Here is a 23,930-nt window from a genome sequence, read left to right as displayed (position 1 = left end):
ACAGCACCCTTGGGCTGCTTCTGCTACTGCAATATGCAAGAGCCGGAAATTAAGGGATTTGCTAAAACCAAAAAGCTAGTAGAAAATCTGAGACAAAAATCCAATTTTACTGGCTACTAATCCAGGCTTTTTCCACTTCATCACAAGAAATGTTTTGAAAGTATCTGGTTTTTGTTATTCCCAAAGCTCAGCTACTGCGGGAAGCATTAGAAATTTAGAAATATATACTGACAAAATGAGAGCTATATCTGTATAATTTGGCAAGCTTGCTGTGTTTGGGTCTAATAAGATCAAGAAATGATACAAGGAATTTTCTTTTCCTCTTCTCAAACTTTTGAGTCACCCTAGTAAATCAGAGTATTAAAATGTACTAGGTCATTAAGACGCATTCTCTCTTCCTCTCTGAAAGATTTTTCATGCTTTCCTTATAATAAGAGAAATAAAATACCTTAAATTTCAGTTATTTGAAAAGACGATGTTCTTCTGTGTGAGATTATTTTTTCCCTCCTATCCCCTTTTATTTTTTTTTCTGTCTTTTTTTTTAAGTTCCCAGGCCAGGGGTCAAATGGGAGCTGTAACCACTGACCTACACCACAGCCACATGGGATCTGAGCCTCGTCTGTGAACTACATCACAGCTCATGGCAATGCTGTATCCTTAGAGTGAGGCCAGAGATTGGACCCGAATCCTCAGGGATACCAGTCAGGTTTGTTACTGCTGAGCCACAACGGGAACTCCCCCTCTTAACCTCTTTTATTTTATTTATTTATTTATTTATTATTTTTGGTCTTTTTTTTAAATTTGTCTTTTAGGGCTGCATCCACAGCATATGGAGTTTCTTCCCAAGCTAGGGATCCAATCAGAACTGTAACTGGGGCCTATGCCAGAGCCACAGCAACTCGGGATCCAAGCCAAATCTTTGACCTACACCACAGCTCATGGCAACGCCGGATCCTTAACCCACTGAGCGAGGCCAGGGACCAGAACCATCCTCATGGATCCTGATGTGTATGGTATGTGTGAGAAAGAGAAAGGACTGAACTGAAAGCATTTTGTGTTACAGCAAAGATATTGTTTATATTTAAAATGTACAAGTTGATTTGGTATACATATACATTCTAAGATAGTCACTAGAGTCAAGCTAATTAATATGACTGTCACTTCATGTGGCTACCTCTGTGTGTGTGGTGAGAACCCATAGGATTTACCCTATTAGTACACTTTAAGTATACAGTACTGTATTAGTACCTGTTAAAAAACTAGGGGTTCAAGAGAGGCGTCCTGAAGGAGCTCATCCCTGGCTGGGCACAATGGGTTAGGGATATGGCAATGCCACAACTGTGGTGTAGGTTGGAAATATCCATATGTCACCGGTACAAATAAAAAAAAAAAAAAACCTCCGCAAGTGTGCTACGTTGGCATGTGGATTATTTTGAGCTAACAGTAGTGGAAATTCTGAGAACTCAAGAGAATCTACTGTCCCTCACTTAACTACCCAGAAGAATTTGAATTGGGGATTTTTCCCAGAAAAAGTTATTAATAGATATAATATGTATCTCCTTCTTAGCTTGCCCTTCACACATTAGCCTTAGTAGTGTCTCCCCCTGCTTCTACATTTATAGAGTCAATTTTTCTGTTTGTTTGTTTTTTAGGGCTGCACCCACGGCATCTGGAAGTTCCCAGGCTAGGGGTCGAATAAAAGCTACAGTTGCTGGCCTACCCCACAGCCACAGTAGCAGGGGATCCGAGACATGTCTGCAACCTACAACACAGCTCACAGCAAAGTCGGATCTTTAACCCACTGAATAAAGCCAGGGATTGAACCCAAATGTCCATGGATCCTAGTCAGGGTTGTTAACTGCTGAGCCATGAAGGGAGCTCCCTAGAGTCACTCTTGATTTAAGTCATTGTAAGGTTGGCCAAAAGGACAGGACCCGAGTTCAGACATAAAAGACTTTATTAGCGGGGTGTACTGCCAGGCTGACTCACAAGGGGAGGTCAGCAGTCAGCCTGTTCGAGGAGAGAGGTTATATGTGGGTGCCAAGAAAGGGGGTTTCTGTGCAGAAGCTGATTGGCCATTTCTTATGTAAATAGAGTGAAAAGGAACAGACCAATCTGTTTGGGAGAATTGTTAGGATATGAACAGAAGTTTAGACATTCTCCTGGGGAGTGGGGTAGTCTTTAAGATTGGGTTACATGATTTTGGGAAGACTTAGTCCTGTCTTAGTCACGTCTCTCCAGGAGCTAGGCGAGAGCCTAGAGCTAAGACTTGTTTTTCCCAGGATGAACCTAACAGTCATCTGTGTTGCACTTCAAGGCCCCTTCAAGAAGATAGAACTGGCTGTGCTGGAAAATTCTTTTTTCCGACCCACACACACCAACCACAACATTAATCAGATAGCACTGACTTACTGGGAAGGGCTCTGGGTATATGAGCACATGGTGGCCACCTTATTTTCTCTTAGAGTCATCTCTCAAGTCCTCCAAACCTTCGTGTCCAGAATCCTGCTTTTTTACTCTCCCTCCAGAATAGCTGGATTTACAGTGTCCTTTGAGATACTCCTATTCAGTCTATGACACATGACTCCCTATTATTCACGAAATACTTGACATGAGCTAAGGCTTAAAGTGTACAAAAGCTGTTGTCAATACCAACACGTCCTTATAAACACTAGCATTCCCCATCTAATTCTGATGACACATTTCCTATTCAAAGAGAAGAAACACGGAGTTCCCGTTGTGGCTCAGTGGTTAATGAATCCAGCTAGGAACCATGAGGTTGCGGGTTCGATCCCTGACCTTGCTCAGCGGGTTAAGGATCCGGCGTTGCCATGAGCTGTGGTGTAAGTTGCAGACACGGCTCAGATCCTGCGTTGCTGTGGCTCTGGTGTAGGCCAGCGGCTACAGCTCTGATTCGACCGCTAGCCTGGGAACCTCCATATGCTGCCAGAGCGGCCCAAGAAATGGACAAAAAAAAACAAACAAAAAAAAAAAAAAGAGAGAGAAGAAACAGGACGACATTTGCTACTAACATGTATCAACTAAAAAAATACACAACCAGAAAGTTGAGAGGTGACCATTTCTATTGTCTGGGCCAGGAAAGAAGAAATATTTTACCCACTGAGCAAGGCCACGGATCAAACATTACGGTTCCTAGTTGGGTTTGTTTCCACTGCCACCATGCCAGGAACTCCAAGGGGAAATCTTTCTTCTTCCTGTTGGCTCTGCTATCCTTGTAGAGCAAAAGAGCTCCCTCTTCTGGTCTCCTGACTCTATTTAATTGAAATTTCTTTTTTTTTTTTTTTTTTTGGCTTTTTGCTATTTCTTGGGCCGCTCCCGTGGCATATGGAGGTTCCCAGGCTAGGGGTCGAATCGGAGCTGTAGCCACCGGCCTATGCCAGAGCCACAGCAACGCGGGATCCGAGCTGCGTCTGCGACCTACACCACAGCTCATGGCAACGCCAGATCCTTAACCCACTGAGCAAGGGCAGGGACCGAACCCGCAACCTCATGGTTCCTAGTCAGATTCGTTAACCACTGTGCCACTACGGGAACTCCTAATTGAAATTTCTATCAAAAAAATTTTTTTTTCCAAAAGCAAATAGAAGCTTAACAACATGTGTATCTCCAATATGCATGGGAGATAGCCAGGAAAGCTGAGTAAAACTCCCCCAATGCCCAAGGCCCTGCCTTAAATATTATCTTTAGCTAAAGACAAAATATGATGTTGGTGATAGTTTGGTGATAGTATTTTGGGACTGAAACGGACAGCATTTATGACTTCAACCTAGCAAAAATCCAAATTGGGACTTGAACCCAAGGTTTTTAAATTAGAATCACTCGCCTGCTGTCTGGACTTACTGGGGTTTCGGTTCTTTGTGCCTCGGCGCAAAAAGAATTCAGTGAGAGACAAAGTGATAGGCAAGAAATAGATTTATTAAGATAGGACGCTTGTGAGAGATGCAAGCAGGCAGACAAGGAGGCTCTGCCCTGAGGATTAGGTGGGCTACAGTTTTATCATCCAAGGGGAGTGGGAGTGTGAAAAGACCTCCTTTTCCTCTTTCTTCAATAGTAGGTCCTTCTTGGTATCCAGTAAGAGAGTATTTGACCCTATAAAGTCAAACTAAGACTGTCACGGTGCTTATTCAAACTAGCAGAAGGGCGGTTCTTAAACTCCTTGCCCCTGGTCAGATCCTGAAGGCAGGCCTCACCCCATCCCCCATTCAATGACCTGAGGCATATTTAGGGCCTCCATTAGTCAAGCAAGCCTGCCTTGTTCTGATGGGTCTCTTGAGCAGTTATTAACTTACATCTCCCAAAATCCCCTAGGTTTACCTCTCTAGCTATGGTCTAGACAACTATCTGTGTAACTATCCTACTCCATCCCTGTTAAGACTACAAAGAGAAAGGCAATTCACCAAAAGATAAAAGGAGCAGATATTTGGCAAACAAATATTTGTTGGGCCATGCAGAGAAAATGGGACAGAGATTTTTTTTTGGCCACTTCTGTCCCAGGCCAGGATCAAACCTGTACCACAGTAGCAACCCAAGCCACAGCAATAACAATGTTGGAATCCTCAACCCACTGCAAGAAAACTTGGTCAGAGAGAAATTTTAACAGACTTCCCTAGCTTCCTTCTCGCCTACTGCACCTAGTTCATATTATACCCTAATTATCTATGGTGATAAACTCTCTTCCTGGAACAAGTCCTCTGTCCACATTCGGTCAAATTAAAAAAATGCACAACCTAAAATTTGAAAATTATGATTTATTCAGCGGACTTAATCTTGGGAGACAGCCTCTCGGACACTCTGAACGACTATTCTGAAGAGGTAAGGGAGGAGCCAGGATATATAGGTGTTTGGGGGAAAAAAACCAAAAACAAAAACCACTGCAGGTAGTCAGAACATCAAATTATTATTGTTAATTTTTAAAAAGCCAGACATATCAAGTTAACTAAATTAGCACTTTTCTCTGGGAAGATACAAGTGTCTGGGCTCATTGAAATCATTCCTTTGATATGCATCTTTTTTTTTTTTTTTTTTTTGTCTTTTTGTCTTTTTGTTGTTGTTGTTGTGGCTATTTCTTAGGCCACTCCCGCGGCATGTGGAGGTTCCCAGGCTAGGGGTCGAATCGGAGCTGTAGCCACCAGCCTACGCCAGAGCCACAGCAACGCGGGATCCGCGTCTGCAACCTATACCACAGCTCACGGCAACGCCGGATCCTTAACCCACTGAGCAAGGGCAGGGACCGAACCCGCAACCTCATGGTTCCTAGTCGGATTCGTTAACCACTGTATCACGATGGGAACTCCTGATATGCATCTTAACCATCTAAGGCCAGTATCCTGTTTGTCTCCATCCTGAGTTCCCCTCAAAGTACACTGTTGGAGGTAGCAGCAGGGACTAATAGCTTGATGGCCTCAATATCCTTTGTTCATTGAAATGGCAGGAACTGACAAAACATTGGAAATCAACTATAATTAAAAAAAAACTAGGGAGTTCACGATGTGGTGCAGCGGAAACGAATCCAACTAGAAACCATGAGGTTGAGAGTTCAATCCCTGGCCTCGATTAGGGGGTTAAGGATCCAGGGTTGCCGTGAGCTGTGATGTAGTTCGCAGATGCAGTTTGGATCTGGTGTTGCTGTGGCTCTGGCGTAGGCTGGCAGCAACAGCTCTGATTAGACGCCTAGCCTGGGAACCTCCACATGCTGAGGGTGTGGCCCTAAAAAGGACAAAAGACAGAAAAAAAAAAACAAAAAAAAAAAACTAGTAGTTCCTGCTGTGGTTCAATGGATCAGCAGCAGCTTGGGAGCACTGTGGCAGGTTCTATCCCAGGGTCGGCCTAGTGGGTTAAGGATCCCCAATTTCCCTTTAGGTTGCAGCCATGGCTTGGAACAGATCCCTGGCCCAGGAACTCCACATACCACGGGGAGGCCAAAGATGAGAAAGAAAAATAATTTTTTTTTAATTAAAAAAAAAAAGGAGTTCCCGTGGTGGCGCAGTGGTTAACGAATCCGACTAGGAACCATGAGGTTGCGGGTTCGGTCCCTGCCCTTGCTCAGTGGGTTAACGATCCGGCGTTGCCGTGAGCTGTGGTGTAGGTTGCAGACGCGGCTCGGATCCTGCGTTGCTGTGGCTCTGGTGTAGGCTGGTGGCTACAGCTCCGATTCGACCCCTAGCCTGGGAACCTCCATATGCCGCGGGAGCGGCCCAAAGAAATAGCAAAAAAAAATAAAAAAAAATAAAATAAAAAAAAAAAGGGAGCTCCCGTTGTGGCTCAGTGGTTAACGAATCCGACTAGGAACCATGAGGTTGTGGGTTCAATCCTGGCCTTGTTCAGTGGGTTAAGGATCCAGCGCTGCCATGAGCTGTGGTGTAGGTTGCAGACACGGCTCAGATCCAGCTTTGCTGTGGCTCTGGAATAGGCTTGGCGGCTACAGCTCCGATTAGACTCCTAGCCTGGGAACCTCCATATGCCATGGGAGTGGCCCAAGAAATAGCAAAAAATAAAAAATTAAAAAAACAAAGAAATAAAAAAAGAAATGGCAGGTGAGATTCTTTATCTACAATTCTTTTAGGCAACTGGGGGAAAATCAAGTTTCTTCCTGAGAATTTGGGGCCTTGTTTGTTTTCAGCTCAAAATAATCCTCACGCCAAAGCAACACATTTGTGTGTGTGGTGGCGGCTGTTGCTCCCCTACAGAAGATTTTGGGGGGGAGCATATCTGCTACTCTTCATGACATTCTCATAACAAGGTGGCCTAGTAAGAAATTCAATCAAGGTGGAGTTCCCTGGTGGTTCAGCAAGTTAAAGCTCCAGCATTATCATTGCTATGGCTCTGGTTACTGCTGCGGCACAGGTTCTATCACCGGCCCTGGAATTTCTGCATGCCACGGTGTGGCCGGGGGGGTGGGGGTGGGGGGAATCAACCAAGGTGACTTAGCTAGGAACAACCCTTGAAGAAATCTGTTGATAGAAAACACATTCAAGTATCTCACTTTATCTACCAATTGCACCCCTGACTAGATTTTTTTTTTTTCGCCTCTTGATGAAAGTCCCACAGTTTACAACTCCAGATATGCCATCCAGGGACTTTCCCCTAGAAGTTTGTTGGGAAGTGGGTTTAGGATCCAGATCTCCAGTTTTCTCCTGATAACTCTAGATAACCTCTCTCTGGGGTTACCCTGGGCCTTGCAGTTCTTTGTGTCCACAAGTCAGTCTTTGATGTCTGACACCTTTGCTCCAGGCTATTCTCAGAATGAACCCAAGTGTTCTAGATGAGAAGATATAGGAACTGGTTCTCTTAGCAAGGCTGTTCCCCCGCCCCCCATCACTGCCAATCAGTTGGAGCGCTGCACCCTCCAGTTATTCCTTCCTTCCCTGCTGCGGATTTCTCAGCTCTAAGGAAAGGAGAAAGACACAGACACTCTGCTCTTCAGATCCATATACTGATTCCCTCTGCAACCAGTAACAGGACTGTTGGCTCTAAATAGGGTGAGTTATGGTTAGTAAGATTGGTGTTGAGGATGCTTAGAGGGAAAGGCTTAGGAACACTGGAAGGGGCTTGAGTGGCCTTCTCTAGATGGTGGAATTAAGAATAGACAGTGATCCAGAGTTCCCGTCCTGGCTCTCGGTTAATGAACACGACTAGCATCCATGAGGACTCGGGTTCGATCCCTGACCTTGCTCAGTGAGTTAAGGATCTGGCGTTGCCATGAGCTGTGGTGTGGGTCGCAGATGCGGCTCAGATCCCATGTTGCTGTGGCTCTGGTGTAGGCTGGCAGCTACAGCTCTGATTCAATCTCTAGCCTGGGAACCTCCATATGCCTTGAGTGTGGCCCTAAAAAGACAAAAAAAGAAAAAAAGAATATACGGTGATCCAACTTGTAAAAAGCAAAGGCTTGGATTCAATCAGTATTAATCTCAGTGATACAGCTCTTGTAGCCTCTCCCCACTCTCCCCACAACCCACATCCTCCCCAGTATTTTTGACCATAATACCATTGTCCCTTGGTGTCCATGTGGGATTGGTCCAGGGCCTCCCATGCCCAGGATATCAAAATCCAAGCATGCTCAATTCCCTTGTATAAAATGCATAGTATTTCCATCTAACTTATGCACATCCTCCTACATACTGTTTTGTTTATTTGTTTGTTTTTCTTTTTCAGCCATACCTGCGGCATATGAAAGTTCCCAGGCCTAACTATATCTAGTCACTTATGATGGAGCATGATGGAAGATAATGTGAGAAAAATAATGTATATATTGTGTGTGTGATTGGGTCACTTTGCTGTATAGTAGAAAATTGACAGAACACTGTAAACTAACTATAATGGAAAAAATAAAAATCATTTAAAAAAAAAAAGAAAGAAAGTTCCCAGGCCAGGGATCTAATCTGAGCGACATCTGCGACCTACGCCACTTCTGCAGCAATGCCAGATCCTTAACCTTCTTTGCTGGGCCAATGCTACAAAGACGAGCCTGATCATTAACCCACTGTGCCAGTGATTACGCCTCCTCTTATATGCTTTAAATCATCTCTACATTACTTATAATACTGAATACACACAATGTAACTACCCGTGTGCTTCCCAAAGGCTTTGGGGAAGTGTTAGAAGGAAGTCAAGACCCCAAAGCACGGGCTTGCAGGGTCAGGGTCGTTGCCGCCTAGGATTTCAGGCAACCAAAGCCTTCCTGCTTGGAAAAATTATCTTCCAAGTCTCTACTCGTCTTTTTTTTTTGCCCTTTGTCTGTTTAGGGCCACACATGGAAGCATATGGAGGTTCCCAGGCCAGGGGTCGAATTGGCGCTGTAGTTGACAGCCTACACCACAGCCACAGCAACATGGGATCCGAGCCGTGTCTGTGACTTACACCACAGTTCACAGCAAGGCCAGGGATCGAACCTGCATCCTCATGGATACTAGTTGGGTTCTTTAACCACTGAACCACGATGGGAACTCCTCTACTCATCTTCTATACTCCTTAAAAGGTGAAAACCCTTTCCACTTCAGAGACATTAAATACCATTTTCTTTAGGACACTAAAGAATTGCTCTCCTGAGAATTGATCTAGACTGCAAAACAACTAGCTAGGGAGAGGGTGGTTAGTCCCTCAGTTTGGTGGAGGAAAGGGCACACAGGAGGTGTTTGGGATTCTCAAAAGAAACTTCATCTATTTTTTATAACTTTGTACTTGTCTCACTCAGGCTGCAGCATATTTTCAGTTCTTATAGACTTTACTATCTAATAAGACTTATCATCTTCTAGCCTGAGAACCAAATGGTAAAACTGAGTCCAAGTGCTTACATTGGCAGGGAAGGGAATTATAAGGTAGAGCTCAGCTTATAGGGCAGTGCTGAGATAATGCTTTCCTCTCTCTTCCCTGTGGACCCACAGGTGGCCCTGGTGACTGAGATGGCATCCTCTCTAAAGGTCCTAGGCCCTCTCTTGGCCCTGCTGTTCCCCTTATGCGAGCTCTTTGTACACAGCCAGAACCTTTCCTGGAGGGAATTTATGAAACAGCACCACCTGAACACAAACTGGGAATTCAGCAAGTACAGATGCAATGATCTTATGAGGGAAAGAGATATCCCCAAAGACAAGAACAATCACCTCTTTGTCTATACCTTATGGCAAAAAATTGAGCGTATGTGCATCAGGAACTGGAGAGATCGCTATAGAAATGTGTATATATGGGGTCAATATCCTTTCAAAACCCTCAAATGCTACCGGAAAAATAACAAAAGTAACTATAAAGATTACAAGAGCTACAGCTACATTGAATTCCACTGCAGCAAGAATGGCTATGTTGATAGCATAGAGGACATGCGGGTGCTAGAGGTTATCAGCCGCTAGAAAGTCCACCTACACCCACTGCTTTGAGTGTTCTGTTTCCCAAGTGGTGGCCCTGCCTCCATCAATGACTCTTGCATGTACATGTCAATGTTTTCCAACTACTTAGAGCTATGTTTCACACGGTTTCTTGCTATCATCACTGTGCCTATGTTGTTTCTCTGCCTGGAATACTCTTCTATCCTCATATACCCAATTTTCTTCTACATTTTTAAAAGATCCAGCCCATATAGCATCTCTTTTTGACTAGCCTAGGAATGCTCCTGACATTGACTCTCTTTACACCTTTACGAGCTGAATGATATTACCTTCCCTAAATAAAGTATATTATTCCAATTGTGTGAAATTTATTTATGTGTGCAGAGTACTGATTAGTAAGGTGTTATAAGTGTGTGGGATACAGATTTGTTGCTGAAATATCGGCTGCCTCTGTACATCGATGCCAAGTGGAAACTCAGAGGCAGTGTTGGAGGAAACAGAAAAAATAGTTTTAATTGCCAGGCAAAGAGGGGAACACAGTCAGCTAGGGCCTCAAAGACTATGCCCCACCACCACCACAGAGAGGGTAGTGAGGAGTCTTCTAGTGTTTGAGGAGCAGGGCATGATAACCTCTTGAACATTTTCCTGATTGGTGGGTGATGAGGTAATTGGGAGTCAGCATCATCAAACTCCTGGTTCCAACTGGTCTGGGGTCTACATGCTTTTGGGCAGCACACAGTCGACTTTTTCCACCTGGTGGGGGGCTTCGGCACCTGCAAAAGAGCTCTAAGGAAATGGAGCTCAGAATATTATCTATGGTCTTTGAAGAACTGAAGTTCCTTGACTTTGTTGAAAGGCTAAGTGAGTATTACTGTTTTCTTTTCTCTCTGTACTTTCTCACTTCTCTGATTAAATTGAATCTTTGACTAAAGTGGTGGTTTTTTTTTTTTTTTTTTTTTGGTCATTTCGGGGCTGCACCCATGGCATATGGAAGTTCCCAGGCTAGGGGTGGAACTGTAGCTGCAGCTGCCGGCCTACACCACAGCCACAGTAACACTGGATCCTTAACCCACGGAGTGAGGCCAGGGATTGAAGCCACGTCCTTATGGATACTAGTTGGTTTCATTACCACTGAGCCACACTGGGAAATCCCAAAAGTTTTTCTATAGATAAAAATACAGGTGGAGGACATGAGTTGGGGGCTGGTGTCGGGGGGTGCCTGTTCTGGGAAGACCTCACTGGGTTCTGCTTAGTTACGGCTTAAGATTTACATTTTGTTGGAGGAAAGAGGAAGTAAATTGGAGAAGGAAATGTTGAGGACACAAGTAAGTACGGTCCACAGAAATTCTGTTTGCCTAAGAGGAGATAGAGATACCGAGTAAAAGAAATACTCACTTCCGCATAATTTTGCCTCAGGCAGGTAGAGGGAGGAAAAGGAATGAACGTTAAAGGACCCTGGGTTCTTCAGCCTCCGGCATCATGTTGAATGACTCAGCCTTGAAACATTAGAAAAAAGACCAAGATTTAAACATTAAAAATCAGGTGACATTTTAAATTAAGCTACCCACTTAAGGGAGCAGAATTTTCCACCCTAAAATATATCTCTCTGGCATAAGCGCTGCTGAAACTCAGTCTCTGTCCACCAGTGCCAAATAGAAACAAGGAGACAGGGTTTTGAGCAGAGGAGAGAAAAAAGCTTTATTGCTTTGCCAGGCAAAGGAGGCCACAGCAAGTTAATGCCTTAAACACTGTGCCCTTTGGGAGAGATTAGGAGGTGGTGTTATAGTTTGGGGAGTGGAAAATAGGACCACAGATAAGGTAAGGGTAGACTCAGGTCCTCCTTTTTGGAATGAAGAATGCTTTATCAGGTAGTTAACATCTTCCCTTTGTTGGAGGCTTTAGTTCTGCAGAAGAGCTCAAAGATATTGTTGTGTATCTCCCTTGAGGTGAAACAGGACCCTGCCCCAAGGCTGCACTGTTGTTTCTGGACCAATTCTTCTTGTCTCTGCAACTGTTTGAATCTATCCTTTGGAACTCAAGGGAGGTTACAGAGGCTGAATGAGGTCTGTTTCCTAAAAACAAGAAATGGGGAACAGGAATTCCCATTGTGGCATAGCAGAAATGAATCCGAATAGTATCCATGAGATACGCCTTTGATCCCTGGCCTTGCTCAGTGGGTCGGGGATCACATGCTGCTGTGAGCTGTGCCGTAGGTTGCAGACATGGCTTGGATCCCGTGTGGCTGTGGCTGCAGCTGTGGTTGTGGCCGGCAGCTGCAGCTCTGATTCAGCCCCTAGCCTGGGAACTTCCATATGCCGCAAGTGCTGCCCTAAAAAGCAAAAAAAAAAAAAAAAAAAGGAGGGGGACAAAGAAAAGTTTTTGTGCCCAGGAGCCCCACAGGGCCCTGCTTGGTTTCATGAGGATTATTTTGGGCTGGTTATTTAAGAAACAGCAGATATGAGAGGAGCTCTGAAAACCACAAAAAGTTACCCTTTTCTAAGAGGCATTTACAGGTAAAAGAGTGATCTCTGTAAGGATGTTTTCCTGCTGTATGAGGAAAAGAAGAATGACTCATTCTCTAGAAATACTTACTGGTGGAGAAGGCAATGACGACCCTACACAAAAACTTTATCCAGGAGTTCCTGGCGCAGTGGTTAACAAATCCGACTAGGAACCATGAGGTTGTGGGTTCGATCCCTGCCCTTGCTCAGTGGGTTGATGATCCGGCGTTGCCGTGAGCTGTGGTGTAGGTCGCAGACGCGGCTCGGATTCCTCGTTGCTGTGGCTCTGGTGTAGGCTGGTGGCTACAGCTCCAATTAGACCCCTAGCCTGGGAACCTTCCATATGCCACAGGAGCGGCCCAAGAAATGGCAAAAAGACAAAAAACAAAATAAATAAATAAATTACCCTTTTATGAGTGAAATTTACAATTACAAAGAAAATCTCCATTTGTTTGTTTGTTTTTGTCTTTTTTTGCCATTTCTAGGGCTGTTCCTGGAGCAGATGGAGGTTCCCAGGCTAGGGGTCGAATTGGAGCAGCAGCTACCGGCCTATGCCACAGTAACAGCAACGCCAGATCCAAGCTGCGTCTGCAGTCTAAACCACAGCTCACAGCTGGATCCTTAACCCACTGAGCGAGGCCAGGGATTGAATCCACAGCCTTGTGGATAATTTTCAGGTTTGTTAATGTTGAGCCATGACGGGAACTCCAAAACATTTTCTTTGAAAGAATGAAGTGTTAAGGAGTTTTTGTTTTGGTCAATCCTACAGCATGTGGAAGTTCCCCAGCCAGGGATCAAACCCAAGACAAAGCTGTAACCAGAGCCACAGCAATAACACTGAATCCTTAGCTCACTGAGCCACAGGGGAACTCCAAGAATGATTTTTTTTTAAGTTAAAACTGGGTTATCATGAAACTTTTTTTAAAAAGCCCGTGTCATCAAATAAACTCAAACCCATTTTATTCATCATATGCTCAAATTGACCAATAGGCTAAGGGTTGGTGGCCATTTTGAATGCCAAGCCTACTGAGGAAATTGGTAACATGCTAAAAACTGTTGAAATGTAATTTAGGTTTACAGAAATTTATATTCTCTGCTGAACAGAATTTATTTGCATCTCTATGAACAGGAAATATGTTCACTGTTTTCAGGGTTTTTTTTTTTTTTTTTTTTGGCCTTTTAGGGCCACACCTGTGGCATAGGGAGGTTCCCAGGCTACAAGTTGAATTGGCGCTGCCACTGCTGGGCTACTCTACAGCCACAGCAACATGGGACCTACACCACAGCTCATGGCAACACCGGATCCTTAACCCACTGAGCAAGACCAGAGATTGAACCTGCGTCCTCATGGATAGTAGTCAGATTTGTTTCCACTGAGCCACGATAGGAAATCCTATTATCAGTTTCATGCAAGTTCATATCTATTCTTCAAGTCACTCAAAGGTATACACCTTCACAGTGTCCATTTGTCCCTATTGAGTCTGCTAGACAAATCCTGGCAGGCCAATGAAAAGACTCCCAGTAATCTCTTGTCCATTTGCAGGTCTTGGAAAATTTTCCCCTTCAGAAGATAATGGAAAACATGACTTGTTCAGGAAATAAGCAGAGGTCCTTATGCCTGGTATGAAAAGGAAGGAGGGAGTCACAAGAAATAGTCTAACCTAGCAACTGGGCGAAAAAGAAATGGTATTATATGCTCAAATTGACCAATAGGCTAAGGGTTGGTGGCCATTTTGAATGCCAAGCCTTCAGCTCTGCAGAAACAATAAAACTAAACCTCACAAAGGAACTTGGAACTCATTGCTTAGCATCAGCCTCAGACTCACTATTCTGGCCACTCCCTGGCCAGATGCTTGACACAGAAATACACCAGCAACTATGGAGGAGGGAACATTCTAGAGTTCTGAATATGGCTGATAACTGCTGTAATAGGTAACTATTAAAGATACTAATCTTCTGTTATTTCATTGACAAGGGTTCGAGACTATTTTGCAATTGACAAGCATACAAAGGTCTAAAGAAAGGGATAGAAAAAAATACACCTGAAGTTCCCTTTGTGGCTCAGTAGAAACAAAGACAGCGGTTGTTGTCACTGCTGGGATACAGTTTCTATCCCTGACCCAGAAACTTCCATACACCCTGGGCATGGCCAAAAAAAACCCGCTAAATTTGTGTGCTTTTCTCTTATTAATTTGTCTTTTGTTACAGGGGTCCTAGCCAAGAATTTAGAGGGTAGAAGGAAAAGATTTTTTCCTCCCTCACACTTTCAAGATTTGGGATAATTTAGGAGATAGATAAGAGAGGTAGATTCATCCATTCTTTTTTTTTTTTCCCCTTTTTTTAGGGCTGTATCAGGGGCATATGGAGGTTTCCGGGCTAGGGGTCTAATTGGAGCTATAGCCGCTGGCCTACACCAGAGCCACTGCAACACCAGATCCGAGCCACATCTGCAACCTATGCCACAGCTCATGGCAATGCCAGATCCTTAACCCGCTGAGCGAGGCCAGGGATTGAACCCACAACTTCATGGTTTCTAGTCAGATTTGTTTCCACTGCACCAGGATGGGAACTCCAGATTCATCCATTCTTGTCTTCCCCCATCTGTCTTGCTCATTAGTCATAGCAAGACAGAAAGTCATCTGCCTAAATTAAGACCAAGTGGAAACCTTATCTCAGGAATCAGGCATGAGCCCAGTTTTGAGAACTTGGGCATTGGGTGAAAAGCAATCTCAGCCAAGAAAAATAGTTCTAAACAAAGAATGAGTAACAGGAGTTCCCATCATGACCCAGGGGAGACAATCTGACTAGTATCCATTAGGACGTGGGTTTGATCCCTAGCCTCACTCAGTGGGTTAAGGATCTGGCATTGCCATGAGCTGTGGTGTAGGTTGCAGACGCAGCTCGGATCCTGAGTTGCTGTGGCCCTGTCATAGACCGGCAGCTGTAGCTCTGATTTGACCCCAAGCCTGGGAACTTCCATATGCCACAAGTGTGGCCCTAAAAAGCAAAAAAAAAAAAAAAAAAAAAAGAATGGGTAACAGAATCACTGTGGGGTTATGCAAACGTAGATATGCAAAGACTTCAGTAAATCTCCAAGGTTGTGATTCAGCAGACCTAGGATCTTGGCATTTAAAAAAATTTCATAGGCAATTCTGATATGAGACTAAGTTTGGGAGAGCCCTGCCTAGGGTATCTTGGTGCAGTTTTCCTCTCCAGCGGATTTGGGGGTACCACCAACTTGTGAAACAGCAGGGAGAAGGGGGGCTGTCCTAATACATCTAAGGGTAGAATAAAATACGTGAGGACTAAGTAAACAGAAAGCTTTATTTATTTATTTATTTATTTGCTTTTTAGGGCTGCACCCAAAGCATACGGAGGTTCCCAGCCTAGCGGTCCAATCGGAGGTGTAGCTACCAGCCTACACCACAGCCACAGCAACGCCAGATCCAAGCCGCGTCTGCAACCTACATAAAAGCTCATGGCAACACTGGATCCTTTACCCACTGAGCGAGGCCAGGGGTCAAATCTGTGTCCTCATGGATGTTAGATTTGTTAACACAGCCATGATGGGAACTCCAGAAATAATTTTTATCCTAAAGATAATTGGAGCCATAAAAAGCATTGGGCAAGAGTGTTTCACTGTTACATTTATGGTGAAGAAATACTAATCTGGAAGTACTACACAGAGTGGATTAGAAGGAAGAGACTAGAAGTCAGGGAATCCATGTAGGAAACTTTTATGTGAGCCCTCTATGTGACAATGAGCTTCTGAATAAGGATATCGTAGCACCAATGGAAGTGTAAGAACAGATTTAAGAGGCAAACACCCTAAATGTGCATGTCTCCTTCATGTGCAGGGGTCTCTTCACACAGCTTCATCATTGGGATGCCTTTACCATCTTCCTCACCTAACTTTTTTTTTTTGGTCTTTTTGTCTTTTTAAGGCTGCACCCGAAGCATATGGAGGTTCCCAGGCTAGGAGTCTAATCAGAGCTGTAGCTGCCAGCCTTCACCACAGCCACAGCAACACCAGATCTGAGCCGCGTCTGCGTCCTATACCACAGCTCACAGCAACGCCAGATCCTTAACCCACTGGGTGAGGCCAGGGATCGAAGCTGCAACCTCATGGTTCCTCCTCAGATTCATTTTCGCTGTGCCACTAAGGGAACTCCTCACCTAACCTCTAACTAATCCTCAAAACTCAGTTCAGGTGTTGTGCTCTCCAGTAACACATTCTCTCTACTGTCTCCACACAGTGACCTGTAGTTTCCTTCATCACAGCCGTAAGTGCTATTTATATTTATTAATATATTACAAATTTGTCTCTGATTTTTTTTTCTTTTTAGGACTGTACCCATGGCATATGGAAGTTCCCAGGCTACAGGTTGAATGGGAGTTACAGCTGCCAGCCAACACCACTGCCACAGCAACAGAGGATCTGACCTGCATTTGCGACCTGCACCACAGCTCGCGGCAACACCAGATCCCTGACCCCACTGAGCGAGGCCTGGGATTGAACCCGCATCCTCATGGATACTATCGGATTCCTCTCTGCTGAGCCACAACGGGAACTCCTGTGTTTGTCCATTTACCCGATTAATATACATATACATGAATAATCCACTCAAGTCTATTGTTGAAACTCACATTACCAAGTATATGGCAGCTATTGTGTCAGATTTTCATGTGTATTTTCTCCTAAGAAACTGAAATCATGAAACTTAAAAAAATTAAAGCTTAGAGTTCTTGTTGTGGATTAAGAGTCTGACTGCAGTGGCTCCAGTGGCCTTGGGTTAGATCCCCTGCCCCCGGCGCAGTGGGTTCAAGGATCTGGCATTGCCACACCTGTGGCTCGGGTTCAGTCCCTCGCCCGGGAAAACTTCCATATGCTGTGGGTGTGGCCATAAAAATTAATTAATTTTTAAAAATGCAACAGAATTGAAACTTCAGATCGGAAGAAAACATCATATCAGGAAGTGATGAGTTCCTCAAAACGGGGCTTTGAGTCTCATTGTTTCTTTAAGTAGGCTTACTCTTCCTGTGTCTACAGTGTTGATACTATTTTCAACAGCGAGTCTGAAAATTTAAGAGTCTCAACCACACCGTGCACAAGAAGTTCAGCTTCCAAGCCCTAGATTTACTCTTTTCTAGGGTTCAGAGCCCTTCTCCTGCTGCACGTGGGCAGCCCTGGCCTGCCTGGGAGACCAACAGATAAAAGCCTCTGAGCCAGGACTAACTGCTGCTTCTCTTCTCAGCGGGAACCCCAGCGTGGAGACCTGGTAAGAGGAGAAGCCCCTGGGCTGGGGAGGGTGGGCAGTGAAGGTGGCTGGGAGGTCCAGGTCAAATAGATGGAGGGTAAATATTTCAGGAGGGACAAGGGAAGGGACAAGGTTAATGGCATGGGGAGCTTCAAACACATGCTTGCAGGACAAAGAAAAGAATGAGATCTATCAATCAGAGGAAAGGTCCTCTTACCTCAGGTGCCTCCTCACTGGGCTTTCGCTTCATCACAGAATTGTGAGGCTCAAATGAGAAAGATGGTTTAAGAAAGAAAAAGAGCTGTGAAATCTTAAAGGTCAGAGTAAAAATCTAAATTGTGATGTATGGGGAGTTCCCATCTTGGCTCAGCAGAAACAACTCTGACTAGGAACCAAGAGGTTGCAGGTTCAATCCCTGGCCTCGCCCCGTGGGTTAAGGATCCAGCATTGCTGGCAGCAAGAGCTCCAATTAGACTCCTAGCCTGGGAACCTCCAGATGCCGTGGGTGTGTCGTGGGTGCAGCCCTCAAAAAAAAAAAAAGTGAGATGTGTGGGAGTTCCTGCTGTGGCGCAGCAGAAAGGAATCCAACTAGTAACCATGAGGTTTCGGGTTCAATCCGTGGCCTCACTCAGGGGGTTAGGGATCCAGCATTGCCGGGAGCTGTGGTGTAGGTTGAAGATGTGGCTCTGATCCTGTGTTGCTGTGGCTGTGGTGTAGGCCAGCAGCTGTGGCTCCAACTGGACCCCTAGCCTGGGAACTTCCATATGCCGCAGGTGTGGCCCTAAAAAAAAAAAAAAAAAAAAAAATCTGGATGCATGGTAATTTTGCTCTAATGGCTCCTGCTACCACCGTTATCTTCTCTTTTCTCACAGAGAAAAATGGGGCCAGATCTGAGATGCTTTCCTCTCCTCCTATTGCTGCTGGGACTGTGGTGGTCAGTGCGTCCACTTTGTGCCATACCCAAGAATCTCACCAGGGCTCAATGGTTTACAATTCAGCATATTCAGCCAAGCCCTCTCCAATGCAACAAGGCAATGAACGGTGTCAACAATTATACTTGGCACTGTAAGCCTCAAAACACCTTTCTGCACGACTCCTTCCAGGATGTGGCCACTGCCTGTAATTTACCCAACATCACCTGTAAGAACGGCCAGAACAACTGCCACCAGAGTGCAAAGCCTGTTAGCCTGACTCAGTGCAGTTTCACCGGGGGGAACTATCCGAACTGCCGCTACAAAGATGCCGCCCAATACAAGTTCTTTATTGTTGCCTGTGATCCCCCGCAGAAGGGCGACCCTCCTTATCCGTTTGTTCCCGTACACTTAGATAAGATCATTTAAAGTTTCCATCACTTTCCCTCTCACTCAGCTCGCGTTCTCTTATGATCTCTTCTGATTTTTCTTTTGTTGATTTTCCTGGTTCCCATGGAAGAAAAAAAAGGAGGGTGTTGGAAAAATCAGAGCGATGAGGAGGTTGGACTGGAGTTGGGACAAAAGCTTAGGATTCTTTTCTGCTTTGGAACTCTGTGTTTTGAAGGAAAGTAGTAGGGAAGAGGGCAATGACTGGGGCCAGGCCTCCGTATTTTCAGCCTTAGAACTTTGGCCAAGCTTTGTTGCATTGTATTCACAGCAATAAAACTACGTTCTGTTGCATTCTAATGAGTGAGTAGAAGTGTGTTTGAAATTCTTTTCACCTCTTTACCAGCTTGGAGCTATATTTGCCAGCATTCCAAGGAGAACTCTTTTGTCTCTAGGCAACCTTGGGCATTATTTAGCAACCCAGGGCTCCTGCCACGTCCCTCACCCCTGTGTCTTAGGGACTTTGGAGCAGGAAACTTCTCCATCTGTTCAAACTCTGCTCTTGGCTTTATATATTTCCCTGGAAATGATTGGCTAAGTTTAGAGATGGCGGTGATATTCAGACTGTTGATGGTACTTTCATACACAGATTCTAACACTGGCAACTGAGGCTTCCTAGATCTTTACTATTTGTTTCTATATTTAATTAGAGAGTGTTGTAAATATAAATAGCAGTAGGGATAATAATTCACTGTAACCTTAGAGTCAATTCTCCAATTATCCATTGGCAAGGACAAAGACAAAGAATAGATCAAGAAGGAAAAAAAAAAAGCACTGAGAAACTTAAAAACATTCTTGCCATACTCAAATACTGGGTATATCACAGAAACATGGGGGTTTTGGAATAGGTATTTGATTTACAAATTGAAGGATTATGTGAGGATGCGGGTTCGATCCGTGGCCTCACTCATTGGGTTAAGGATCCAATGTTGCCATGAGCTGTGGTGTAGATTGCAGACGGGGCTTGGATCTGGCATTGCTGTGGCTGTGGCTGTGGCTGGCAGCTGCAGCTTTGATTCGACCCCTAGCCTGGGAACTTCCATATGTCACAGGTGCAGCCCTAAAAAGACAAAAAAAAAAAAAAAGAAGAATTTAAGTCCTAGGTATAGGGGGGAAGCGATTTCCCTAAACCCTTTATGGAAGAAGAAGGGGCAGTTTGAGGGAGGTGGGGAAGAGAAACTGTCAAACATGCTGGCCTGAAGCAGGTCCAGCTCTCGGCCTCCATAAAGAAAGTTTCCAATGAAGTTCAGGAAATTTCTGCTCCCTCTCCTGCATTCTCTTGTTGCCACCTTGATCTTGCCTCCACATTAGTCTCTCCCCTCTGCAGGATCTTCCTTCTGTAGGATCTGAGCCAAGCTAAGAACCTCCATGGACTCTCAGTTTCCAGGACACCTGACAAGTCCTAGCAGAGGCTAGCTGCCAGCCATGACTCTCAGAGGCTGCCTAAGGTTGCTTGAGAGGACAGTCTGCCCTAGAAGCATGTTTGAAGTCCGCTGGGATGATCCAGACCTCGGAACATGGCTTTGCATTGGGAGAAGAGCTCTGAACCAAACTAGACCTCACAGATGGGACTCCTTTAAAGATGCCTACTCATGCCTTGCCAGAAACCGCATGCCAGGGTGTGGCACTGCTAGAAAGTGGATGTTCATGCTGAAGGTCCTAACTGTAAGGGGACTTTGAGATTACCAAATTCAACCCCCAGTTTCTATAGATAAGAAAACTGGTCCAGAGAGGGCTGCAGACTTGCTTCAGGGGCACAGGAAGCTGATGGTGGTGCTGGGACTAAATAGGTGTCTTGGCCAAGTTATCCACTCAGCTGCAGACTCAGGGAAGGTGGAAAAGGAAGGAAACTGACCCTGAGTATAGGTCCTGCCCAGACACATAGCAAGAAGATATTAGAGAATGATCTACAGTTAAGATGAGCTGCCTTTTTTTTTTCCCCACTCCTGTGGCATGCAGAAGTTCCCTCGCCACAGTAGCAGCCAGAGTCACACCAGTGACAACACCAGATCCTTATCCCACTGTGCCCTCTGGGAACACCAGTGATGAACTTTAAAGTACAATCACCACACTGGCTAGTAAAACATATCCAGTGGGACTGCCCATTCTGATGAGCAACTCCTTCTCTATTGTTAAGAAAACAATAAGGGAGTGGGGACATAGATAAGCACGGAGGGCTGAGATAAAACCATTCTACTTGCACTTACCGCAAGCCACAAAGAAACCCAAAGTGCCTGGGAATTTGCTGAATGATTTTAATGATTTGCAGAGGTACTGGGGATCTGTGCCCTAGAAAGTGGCTCCTAGGAAACAGTTTTGAGATGCTTCCAGGTGTGCCACTACTTGGTCTTTAGGAGGCACGATTTCATCCTGTACCCTCTAGGTAGGCCCTCCATCATGCATCATGAATCACGAACACAGAGGACTGACCCACATTTGTGATGGATTCTTTTTTTTTTTTTTTTTTTTTTTTTGCTTTTTAGGGCCGCACTCATACATATGGAGGTTCCCAGGCTAGGGGTCAAATCGGAGCTACAGCTGCCAGCATACACCACAGCCACAGTAACACGGGATCCGAGCTGGGCCTGTGACCTACACCACAGTTCACGGCAATGCCAGATCCTTAACCCAGTGTGCAAGGCCAGGGAGCGAACTTTAAGGTTCCTAGTCGGATTCGTTTCGGCTGCACCACAGCGGGAGCGCCTCGTGATTCTTAAAAGCCATATTGAAGTGCCTTCCACTGTGGCAGGTAGATTCAGAACCCCTTAGTGCTCCTACTTGCTCTGTGAGGGCCTCGTTAGTCTGAGGAGGCAAAGGTAGAGATTGGGAGCAACTTTTTACTTCACAGTTAGAGAAAAAGCTCAAAGGGCAAATAACAGTGGGGTGGAACTTGGAAAGAAAGAACTCGATGCCATGATACTCTACTCTCAATTGAAGGACTGGTTTAAGGTATGAATGACTGATCTGTTTCAGGCTGGAGGATGACTGGCTGTTGGAATCGAAGGGAGAATTCATTGCAGAGAGAGAGAGGAGTAAATCATATCAGAAGAGGCAGAGGACACTATGCTTTTGTGAATACACATAAAACAGCAAGAGTGGAGTTTCTGTTGTTGCTGCTCAGTGGGTTAAGAACCTGACTAGTATCCAGGAGGATGGAGGTGTCATCACTGGCTTTGCTCATTGGATTAAGGATCTGGCAGCTGGGATCTGGCGTTGCTGTGGCTGTGGTGTAGACTGGCAGCTGTGCAGCTCTGATTCAACGCCTAGCCTGGGAACTTCCATATGCCTCTGGCGCAGCCCTAAAATAAATAAATATATAAATTAAATAAAATAAAACAGCAGGGGTAAGGAGGAGATGGGATGCTGGATGCTTTTACATGTCCACTGAGAGTGTATAATTCCTGAAGGGTGTTTGGTTTGAAGAGTCTGAGAAATGAGCATTATGCTTCTTAGAAGAATCACTGGATATGATCATTTCTGTCTTTAAGCAGATACCCATCTTCACATGTTAGCACCTCAATTTTAAGATAAATCTGCCTGGGTTAGTCTTCTAGAAGAAGATAGTATTCCTTTATTCCTAGGGTAGCAATAGTCACCCCACAGAATAGAGATCTCTGATTTGTCTCCACACAACTGGTGGTCCTCTCCTTGATTCTGCCTGTCCATCTCCAGAAAAGGGCTCAGTCTTTCCTCTCTGAGTGTCCTCCTATTCAGAGCTCTTCCTGCCCCCCACAGGTTCCCTGATTGCACAGGTCTGCACTTGGAGCATCTGTCATCACCTATCACTTTATTCCCCAGATGGTGAATGTGTAGATGTAGATGCAACAAAACTCCAAGTGAGTGTTGGTAAAACTCCACTAAAGCGTCCTCTTAGCACTAGGAGGGAAAATGAGGAGATTTGGGTTTGGCACAAGGGTGAATGAACTTAAGAATACTTCTGCAAGAAATTTCCCTTGTGGCTCAGTGGGTAAAGGATCCGGCTTTGCTGCAGCTGTGGTGCTGGTTGCAACTGAGGTATAGGTTTGATCCCAGAGCTGGGAACTTCCACATGTTGCAGGTGCAGCCAAAAAAAAAAAAAAAAAAAAAAAGAAAAGAAAAAAGAAAGAAAAAATTCTGTCAAAAGGAAACCTCTAGAAACGCAAAGTTTCCCTTTTTTCCTCCTCCATCCTCAAGGTTTGTAAGGAGATCCTCATTAGCACAGAAATGCAGGAATATCTGGCTGCCCCCTCTCACCCCACAGAGTGAGCTTCTACCTCTTACAGAAGCCCCCAGGGCTAAGAATTCACTTTACCTAAAAGAGAGTCACTTCCAGCATTTATCAATGCAGTGCACACTAACGATGACAGACCTGGTTAAACTGGTTGGCAGTAGGACCTTTCTCTAGTTCTATGACCTTGTCTGGAGCCAGAAGCAGGTGTAAACAGGTCATTGGAAATGCCTACCTGATGACAGAATGGATGTAAGGAAGGGTTGCCTAGAAGTGACAGACTCACAGGCCCAGCATGCTGGGAACTTGTGAGAGCTACGGGCAAACTCAGGCAGAGAAAGCTGTTAAGGGCAGAGCACTCAGTGCAGGAGGGAGATGGGACCTTCCTCCTTAAGGGGACTCAGGGAGCAGAAGGGGCAACAATGGGGAAGCCAGGAGACCTGAGGTCTAGTCTCAGTCATACTACTAACTAGCAGGTCACTTAACCTTTCTGAGATTCAGGTCACCCTCTGTAAAAGGTGGGGGTTGTATTAGGTGAAGGATGGCCAGTGGATGGTACATACCCTTCACCTCCCTCATACCTCCTGCAGAGGCTACTCCTCCATTGAATCGCTGTTTAGGTGTTTTTCTGCAGCATTCTAGGCAGGCACTTCCAATTCAGTTGGTCCAGAAGCTGAAATCTACTTATCAACCCCCCATTTGATAACATCTAAAGTCCCTTCTAGCTCCTGAAAAAAGGATTCCAGCTTTCCAACTAAGAGGGGATAATT

At 45.0% G+C, this 23,930-nt stretch overlaps 2 protein-coding genes across 2 annotated transcripts; both read left to right on the top strand.

Moving 5' to 3' along the window:
- The first annotated feature begins 7,420 nt into the window (after positions 1–7,420).
- On the top strand, positions 7,421–10,177 carry EDDM3B (epididymal protein 3B). The gene is given in 2 exon segments (NM_001244471.1): positions 7,421–7,499; positions 9,402–10,177. A coding segment is annotated over 1 exon segment (441 nt). The 5' UTR covers positions 7,421–7,499; positions 9,402–9,419; the 3' UTR covers positions 9,861–10,177.
- A 7,386-nt stretch (positions 10,178–17,563) lies between these two features.
- RNASE6 (ribonuclease A family member 6) lies at positions 17,564–19,079 on the top strand. The gene is given in 2 exon segments (NM_001167656.1): positions 17,564–17,616; positions 18,468–19,079. A coding segment is annotated over 1 exon segment (462 nt). The 5' UTR covers positions 17,564–17,616; positions 18,468–18,473; the 3' UTR covers positions 18,936–19,079.
- Positions 19,080–23,930: the final 4,851 nt, after the last annotated feature.

The sequence above is a fragment of the Sus scrofa genome, chromosome 7 (assembly GCF_054392235.1).
Source record: "Sus scrofa isolate SSC_HxYL_T2T_F1_AM1 chromosome 7, Sscrofa_HxYL_maternal_Yorkshire_Landrace_v2.0, whole genome shotgun sequence".
NCBI lineage: Eukaryota > Metazoa > Chordata > Mammalia > Artiodactyla > Suidae > Sus > Sus scrofa.
Note: the sequence above shows the minus strand (reverse complement) of the source record. Positions and strands in the feature narration are given on the sequence as shown.